The following is a 9341-nucleotide window of genomic DNA, read 5'->3' as shown; positions in this document are numbered from 1 at the left end:
TTTTTTGAGACAGAATGTCCCTCTGTCACCCAGGCTGGAGTGCAGTGGCGTGCTGTTGGCTCACAGCAACCTCCGCCTCCTGGGTTCAAGTGATTCTTGTGCCCTAGCCTCCCGAGTAGCTGGGATTACAAGAGGGCACCACCACACCCGGCTGATTTTTGTATTTTTAGTAGAGACAGGGTTTCGCCATGTTGGCTAGGCTCGAATTCCTGACCTCAAGTGATCTGCCCACCTCAGCCTCCCAAAGTGTTGGGATTACAGGCGTAAGCCACTGTGCCTGGCCATCATTGCTGAGTAGAGCAGCCGATGGCTCCATTTTAAAGTGTCCTTGTGATGATGAATGCATGGGCATATCAGGATTTTATTTCCAGCCTTCAGACGAGGCACCATCAACATTTTCAGGCCCATTTTTATTTGTCTCAAGAAGGTGTGATACCCAGTTTGTATGGTACTAAGTTCTTTACAAAAGAATGTCCCTCTGCAAAAGAATATTACCTGATACCAGACCTTGCCTGTGTGTTTTGAGGGCCATGTCTTCTGGGAAGTGAGAAGCAATTTCCTGGAAGAGGTCTGCATCCACGTTTTGAGTGCAGGGTACTCCTTCAGGCTGTTTGTTGGGAACCTTGCTTGCCACTTTGTATGATGCAGGTGGTGGCAGGTGGGTTCTCAGGGTGATTGCCACTTGATCCTTGCAATTCAGGGTTTAGTGACAAGCCTGATCCACTATAAAGGCATGGAGGAACTGCTTGCTTTTTTGATGTGAAACTCTGAGGTTGGTGTCCTCATCAATGAGGTGGAGATAATTGTTCAGAGTAACTTTTAAGTTTCTTTGTAGTTCAAAAATAGTCCAACTTCAAGTTTGAAGAACCTCTGCCTACCCTCCCACCCCTACCTTCCAGCCTTTCTAGATTAGTCATTTGTTCAGCAAATGTTTGAATGACAGTGATGTGCCAAGTGTAGTTTTCCAGGCCCTAGGGAAACAAAAACCATGAGTAAGATAAAGTCCATTAAGAGGAGGGGCTTATAAACAATATTCAGGCAAAAGTTCTAAAAGTAATAAGGTCACTTATCCTTATGCCAGTAAAGTAACTAAATAAGCATTGTTTTTGTGAGGTATGTGCACCTAGTACTCAAGAAAACCCAGAGAGTAATCGTTTATATGCTCTAAAGGCAGAAAGTAATCTGTCTTTTAAACTATTTTGTCTTCTGTTTTGGATTTCTTTTCTATATTTGCTCATTTTGATTTTATTAAACCTATCTAATGAAATATTTTGATATCAAACTGGAATTAACAAGCATACAACAAAATCTTTATTTGTATGTATTCATGTCTTAGGCCATTTAGGCAGCTATAACAGAATGCTTTAGACTGGGTGGCTTATAAACAACAGAATTTTATTTCTCTGGAGGCCCAGAAGCTCAAGACCAAGATGCCATAGATTTGGTGTCTGGTGAGAGGTGCTTTTTAGTTCATAGATGGTACTTTCTAACTGGGTCCTCCCATGTTGGAAGGGGCAAACAAGCTCCCTTGGGTCTCTTAACTAATCTCATTCATGAATATTCTGCCCCCAGAACCTAATAATCTCACAAAGGCACCACTTTTGATACCATCGTCTTGGGGTGAGGATTTCAACCTACGAAGTTAGGGAGGATACAAACGTTCAGACCATTCATTATATTTAGTTAAAATGCTGCAAAAAAGAAAAAAAAAAAAGTTACTGTATGGTGGGAGTGTGGTAGAAACAGAAAGCCCATGGGCTGTGAAACCAGAGTTTTCAATCATTTCTGTCATTTTCTGGGTATCTCTGGTAGCATCATTAAACTAGGGTGTTGAAGTATGGCTTATGGCTTATGCCTGGGCTCTCAAAAATTAATCTCCTTGATGCTCTCTAGAGGAATTGTGTGCTTGGCTTCCCTAGGGCCTGTGAACCTGGAACAGGAGGTGGGTGGTGTGAGAGTTTGGTCTTAGGCTGGCAGCTGGTAGGGAACATCTATCCTTGCACTCCCGAGATCATTCCTCTGCCAGAGAAGACACAGCTCCTGTTTTGGTCTGATGAATTAAACTAATTGTGGTGCTTAAACTTAAAAAAAAAAAAAAAGTGAGAATTGTAACTACAATAAACTGATGATGGGCTGGAAAAATATCTTTGGGATGACTAAGGGAAGGAGCAGAGGCCTTTTTCCTGGGTAATAGGGGAAAGCTACCTCTGATTTTATAAACTTTGAAGATTACTGTGTTGATTTCTGTCCTTACAAATCTGTTACAGCAGCAAACTCAAAAAGAAAACATTGTGTGCATTTTTTGTGCTGGGAAATGGTGTTCCTTAGAAGCATGGCGCTGTCACTGTGACTTCTACAAGTTTTTTTATACGTGGTACATAGAAACATGTTGGAAGACTTGAGTTGAAGATGTGGCTGCTTTCTAAAGTCACGTTGGTAGCTTACATGTCCCAAGCCAGGCTCTGTTAGAACTGAGTCCTCTGAAGATGTGCATATTTACTGGCCACTAGATGGCAACCTGTGGTTCTGGACAGGGTGACTCAGTGGCCTATTTCACTATTGGGGGCCAGTCCAGGGGCTTTGTGTGTTCGAGACCCCCTTTAAAGCAGATTAAACTCTGTATTGGCAATATTAGCTCCAACCCCAGGTTTTTAATGGGTACATGAGTTAGTAATATTACTTGTGTATTTTATGTGTAAAGCACAAGAACTGTTCATTTCCTGCATTTCAGACAGGATCTCTGAGCATCTTTCAAACACAGGGACATCTTTTTGCCAAGGTGTTGGACTTGCTCCCAGGCATGCTGTAGAACTTCACATTTCTTATCATAGTAGCTCTGCCTGGAGATTTATAGCTAACTTTATTTTCTTTTAACTATGGGGTAGTTATCTAAATTAGTGCTTCCTGCTCTTGAATCTGTTAAAACAAACAACTGCTCTTCTTCTTCTTAGACAGGACTAAACTAAACTGCCAACCAAATCTGTGGCTTTGGTCCTTGACCCTCTTTCCAGTGAAGAACAGGGACCTGGACCTTATGTTTTTGGGTTACCCAGTTTCCCTCCTCTTTGACCCTCCCCCATTATTATTAATATTATATTATTATATACACACCATTAAAAACACTAACCCTGTAGTAGAAGCACCCAGTGTAAATTCAGCCCTGCCTTCCAGACTTAACTCCTGTTTACTGCTTTCTTGTGTATCTTTCTAGTCCCTGTGACCCCCTCATTGGGATTCTGGCACTAGATCTCTAACTGGCTCTTCATATCTCTTTTCCTTCCCCCCAGTCCTTCTCCATGGAGATCAAGAGTGAGCTTGTCAAGATGCAGCCCTGATCATGGTCTTTCTCATAGTGGCAGGTGCCCTCCTTTGTTCCTAGGATGTAATTTTAAAAACCCTCACTCTGGACTACAAAAACCCTTTATGAGCCCGACCCCGTGTTCCTGTCAGCATCATCTTATAGCCCTTTCCATCTTCTTCTATACCCTCCAGCCACAGTGGCTGTCTTTTAGTCTGTTGGACTTAAACCATACTCCCATCTGCTTCTGGGCCTTTGCATATGCTGTTCCTAATAGACAGAGAGCCTTTCCCACCTCTCCAAAATATCTAGTTCCTGCTTATCTCTCAACTCTTACCTTGTGTGTCATTCTCTTGAAGAAGTGTTTTCTGACTCCAAAATAACCCAGTTTTAATCTTTTTTACTTTTCACATTAGGAAGAAATAAAGGACTTTCTAAATTGTTCTGTCTCATAGAAATTAAACATTTAGCCTAATTGCAGGCTTTTAGATAGTTTATCATCTCAACAAAGAGATCATAAGGATTTATTTGTAGTTAGGTACAAAGAAGCAGCAGATTTTAAAAACAGATTTGTTTTTAAAAATAGATTAGTGTGCTCTATTATGAACCATTTTAGTTTATATAGTATATAAAATATATTGATAATACTTGGTATATGTATTATCTGTACTTAGTAGGTTAAAGATCTATAATAGAGAAACACAATACATATTCAGCATTGAAAATCTTTAATATTGCTGGTGAAAATGGTGGCTCTTGATTCTCCTTTTTAAGGGCTAGATATTGCAAACAGAAAATTAGTTTGTAAAAAGAACCAGTAAGTCTGCTTGCTTATGAAAAGTAAACACTGTATCACTTACTGGTAAAAACAGGTTATTATCACCAAGGCTCCCTGGAGAAATGGCTGATTTCAAGTCTGGAATAGGGTAAGAATAGGGTGAACTGGAACATCTTGTGCCAGAAAGTAAGGTAATGCTCAGAGACGTGGGGAGGGGGGGACATGTCAGAAGGAAACTAGAGCCAGCTTTAGGGGGCTACTGCCCAAATGAGGAAATTTTGTACAATCAAGAAGAATAATGACAGTAACAGATTATAATACACTGAATTAAACGCAAAAAATCCTAAGTCCAGAAAATAAGAAGGTCATGTGTGGAGCTCTTCTTTATAGAAGAATTATAGCCAATAAATGTAAAAGGAATGATAGGATTAGAAAATCACGATCTTGGATCTTCAGATGTTACTGATTCAGGCAGGTATCACCAATGGATGCTATAACCATTGTGTGTTGTCAGGAATATGTCCTCCTTGTGAGGTCTTTAAAGATCATTCCAGCATGGCCACAGAACTTCCACTGGGAGAGGCATAGGAGATTAAAGGATTTATTTTATTCTCAGGTTCTCTAGAGGGAAGCATGGCATGCCACACGGAGCTATATGGGAGAAGCTCCCAGGGAGTGGGCTCTGCTAAGCAGGTGGGGAACCTAGAGAGAGTGAAGACCCATGGGCAAGTTCCTTCCCTGGATGTCAGATTGGTGGGTGTGGATGTCACTCAGTCATAGTCAGGGGAGGGCAAGGAGGGGACCTTGTGGCAGGGGGCAGACTTATCACTAGTGGACCCGGTCTCCTGGATAGGATGTTCATTGCTTATTTGTGGGGATATTGAGACAGGAGGAAAATAGGAAGTTTAAGTAGTGTACAATACACATTGAGTGAAAGGTTGTTAGGACTGGACATTTATGGTCTCAAGGTATCATCCTGTAGATACTTACTGTTTCAAAGAGGAAGAATTGCTTTTCAGTGGAAAATGGTAGATACCACCATAACAATAGGAATCCACCAATAATGGGACAGGGATAGACAGACATGAATGTTGTTGTTGGATCTAATATAATCATAGGGAAATTCTGATTTCCCTATGATCATATGTAGTGTTGGAAGTGTGGGATCTAATATAATCATAGGGAAATTATCTGACAGATGGACATTCTGCAAAAGCAAGTGGTCTGGTCTCCAAAAATGACATTATCAAGAAAGAAAAAGGCAGGGCACTCTTCTAGAGACTAAGGAAATATGACAGCTAAAAGCAGTGCATGGTCCTTGATTGGTTCCTGGTTGAAAACAGCAGCTATAAAAGAAATTGGGGAATAACTGGGAAATTTGCATGTGGATTGTATATCAGCTAAGAAAGTTAACGTTGATATAGTCGTAAGACTGATGATGGTTTTAAAGTGTTTAGGGATGAAGTTTCATTGTGTTTGCAACTTTTAAATGGTATAGAAAATGTATACGTATATGAGAGAGTGCATAAATAGAAAAAAAGTTAATTGCTGGATCAAGGGGATGGTATATGAGTGGTTATTTACTATTCTTTCAACTTTTCTGTACATTTAAAAATTTTTTAAGTGTAGAAAAAATAGGTTATGGATGGGTTTCAACTTCAGGGTTTGTTCTTTCCTTTGGTATTGAGTTTATATTACTGCCTCAATTAAAAAAATTGATAAATGAACTCAGTTCGTAATTTGCTTTTATTTTGTTTTTCTAGATGTGATACAACAGAAAAACTCAGAAATACTTTGGATTACTTAAGATCATTCTTAAATGATTCTACTAACTTTAAACTTATTTACAGATACGCATTTGACTTTGCACGGGTGAGTTCTCTGGAGCCTATCCAGATGTTTCCCTCTCTTCCCTCCCCTTTTAAAATTGCCTTATGAGGTTCATTTTTACATGCCACAGCAAAAAATCTTGAATAAGTTACTCCCGGGATGCTAGTTAGTATTTCTTTCTACATGTATGCTTTTGAAAATGAAGTTTGATTCTGGGCAAACATTTTATAGGTCAGCAAAAAGCTCTAGTGGCAGACGTTTACTGACTCTTGCTATTGGCTTAGAAGTAACATGGGCATGCAGCACACACTGTCTTAAATGTCTCTTAGATAAGGTTGGAAAAGCTTTCCTTCTCACAGAACAACAAACCTTCTCCTGTTGAATTTACTAGAATAAGCTAATCATATCTAATTCATATTCACCCTGGGTGCTATTATTGTATTTAGAAATCATGTGAATTTTAGACCTAAGCTACTTTCAGTGAACATTACTCAAATGTATTTTTCTAATCATCATTTTGAAAAGCAATTACCCTGTTTCTCACATAGTGAGTCAAGTCGAAATATGTGGAAGTGGTTCCCTTGGAGTGAAATAAAAGTCTTACTTTTCAGCCTAGTCACCATACATAGTGAATTTTGAAGCACCAGTTGGCGTCATACTCAATTCAAACAAAATCTCGATCCCATACAATTATAGTTTATTCTGAAATGATGTTTTCTGTTAAGTCTGTTTGTTTAGTGGATTCAGGTGACTAGGCTTTCTTGTTTGATTGTATTTTTTTTAATGATTTTTTTTTTTCAAGGCAGAGAACTCAGTGACAAATGATTCTTTTTTCCTTACCACCATATTGATTTTTTTCACTTTTTACTCTCTTTGGCTCTGCCAGTTCAGCACCAAAGGTTTATTTGATAGTGAATTTTGATGCATCTTGCAATAACGTTCTCTGTGGTGCCCTCATTCATGCGTTTTCCCATTATTACAACCTTCTAGTAAAATCACACCATGCATAGCAATGTATTGATGTTAAAAATGATGAGGTGAAATTCAGATACAGTGTTTGATAAAATGGCATTTGCATAATAGTATATAAAAGTTACATGCCAGGCCAGACACAGTGGCTCATACCTGTAACCCCAGCACTTTAGGAAGCTGAGGCAGGAAGATCACTTAAAGCCAGAAGTTTGAGACCAGACTGGGTAACATACTGAGACCCTGTCTCTATAAAAAACAAATTAAAAAATTAGCCAGATATGATGCCTGTAATTCTAGCTACTCAGGAGGCTGAGGTGAGAGGATTGCTTAAGAACAGGAGTTCGAGGTTAAAAAAAGAAAAGGGAAGTTATTTGTCAGATGCTTTTTTTGCTAAATGCTTTTAGAATAGTTAACTGGTTTCTAGGATTAAATAGTTTGTTTCATGAGCTTTTTTTTTTCCTCCCGAAGTCAGCTGTTTCTTATAGTATGGGTAGAAATTCATTTAGAAACATCATACCTTCTCTACTCAAATCACCTCTATTGTCTAACTTCCTTGATTGGGGGGTCACAGTTCTCCCAGATATTCAATGTGCTTTAGATCCAGGTTCTGCTTTACTCCTCCCTGGCTTCCGTCCCATTCTGGGGTAGTCACCCTGGCCCATCTCATGAGTGCTCATTTGGCCACCTTTTTCTTGGTGCCTCCACTGCAGCCTCACCCGTGGAGGCCGTGCTTCTCCTTACCAGCACTCTTCTGGTAGCCTCATGTCCACATTCTTTCACTTCTTACCCAGCGCTCACATCACTAGGGTGTCATTCCTCTTCTTTCAGCCCCTGGGTCACTCGGCCACCTTCCTGCTCCCCACAGCCTCTAGTACCTCCCCACTGTCTTTATATCAACCCAACACTTCCCTGTGTATATGACACAGTTGTTCCCACGGCAGCTCTGAGGGACAGCCAGGGATGGTTTCAGTCCACAGAGTAAGAAAGTGCACTTCAGCAAAGGGGAAAAATGGCCACGTTGTTCATAGTAGATCCATGACTCAAACCGAGGCCTTCTGTCTCCAGATCTAGTGTGTGGGTTACTCCAGACCCTCACAACTAAGTCCCAAGCTTCCCCACGCAATGCCTGCATTGTGATGAAATTGCATTAACGGTTGCTCACTGGCCCTGTTTCCTGGCATCTCTGCATTATGCCTTTGGTCATGCTGGGCCCTTGCCTAGCACCCCATTTGCACTAGCATAGTTGTATCCATCCAGGCCCTGGGTCTGAGCCACGTACTTCTGTTTCCACACAGCCTGCCCCTCAGCCTGTCAGGGATCATCCTGTCAGGGTGGGATTGTCCTGGTTTCAGTTACCTACTCCTGGTGTCTCCTCTGCTTAGCTTTGAAGTTTGAGTACAGACCTTAATTTTTCCTGGTAGATTGAGGGACTCTGTACTTTCTTTCTTTGTACGTCCTTTGTTTTAAAGGAGAGTCTCAATTAATATTGGTGGATTAAGCCCTTTCACATAACAATAAGTAAAAACAACCATATTTAATCATTGCCTGATTACCAGATAGATTGAGTTTAGCTAAAATATGCTCTAAGATACACTTTTTAATGGATCCTATTCTTTTTTGCTTTGTTTTGTTGAGCTGTATTTTCACCAATTTTGAGATGTTTTATTTTCATTTTCATTCAGTTAAAAATATTTTCTAGTTCCCCTTGTGAATTCTTTTTTGGCCCATTGATTATTTAGAAGTATGTTATTTTCCAGGTATTCAGGATTTTCCAGATATTCTTTCTATTATTGATATTCAGTTTAATTCTGTTGTGGTCAGAGAACATACCCTGTATAATTTTAATCTATTTGATTTATGGTCCAGAATATGGTCTGCTGCAGTGAATGTTTTATGCATACCTTAGAAGAATGAAATGTTCTGTTGTCAATGGAGTGTTCTATAAATGTCAATTAGGTCAAGTTGGTTGATAGTGTTGTTCAGGTCTTCTGTATTCTTCCTTATTTCTGTCTACTTGTTCTATCAACTACTGAGAGAGGAATGTTGAACTCTCCACCTGCATTTCTTCTGTCACCTCTATCACTTTTTTGCTGCACGTTTTGAAGCACTGATACTAGGTTTAGACATACTTAGTATTGTTATATCCTCTTGATGAATTGAGACTTTTTACCATTATGAAACGTCTCTCTTTATCTCTAGTAATATTCCTTATACTGAAATCTACTTTGTCCAATACAAATGTGTTCACTCCAACTTTCTTTTGATTAAAGTCTGCATGCTGTATCTTTTTTAAATATTTTACTTTTAACCTGTTTGTTTCTTTACGTTTGAAGTGGGTGTCTTATAGATAGCATATGGTTGGGTCTGACAATATGTGTTTTAACTGGGATGCTGAAACTATTACATTTAATGTAATTATTGGTATGGTCAAAATTTTTTTTTTTTTTTTTTTTTTTTTTTTTT

At 39.4% G+C, this 9341-nt stretch overlaps 1 protein-coding gene across 8 annotated transcripts in view; it reads left to right on the top strand.

Annotated features, from left to right (window-relative positions):
* The window catches only part of DCUN1D4 (defective in cullin neddylation 1 domain containing 4), an 84983-nt gene that overhangs the window by 61089 nt on the left and 14553 nt on the right, over positions 1–9341 (top strand). For all 8 annotated transcript variants that reach the window (XR_001886756.1, XM_017878308.1, XM_017878315.1 and 5 more), the window contains one exon: positions 5840–5948. Coding sequence is in view for 7 of the 8 variants with exons in the window: in XM_017878308.1 (XP_017733797.1) it covers positions 5840–5948 (109 nt within the window). In the remaining variant the exon portion in view is untranslated. The remainder of the gene's footprint in view (positions 1–5839; positions 5949–9341) is intronic.

The sequence above is a fragment of the Rhinopithecus bieti genome, unplaced genomic scaffold (genome assembly GCF_001698545.2).
Source record: "Rhinopithecus bieti isolate Rb0 unplaced genomic scaffold, ASM169854v2 scaffold_10604, whole genome shotgun sequence".
NCBI classification, from domain to species: Eukaryota; Metazoa; Chordata; class Mammalia; order Primates; family Cercopithecidae; genus Rhinopithecus; species Rhinopithecus bieti.
The sequence above is the reverse complement of the archived record's forward strand: the minus strand, read 5'-3'. Positions and strand labels throughout refer to the sequence as shown.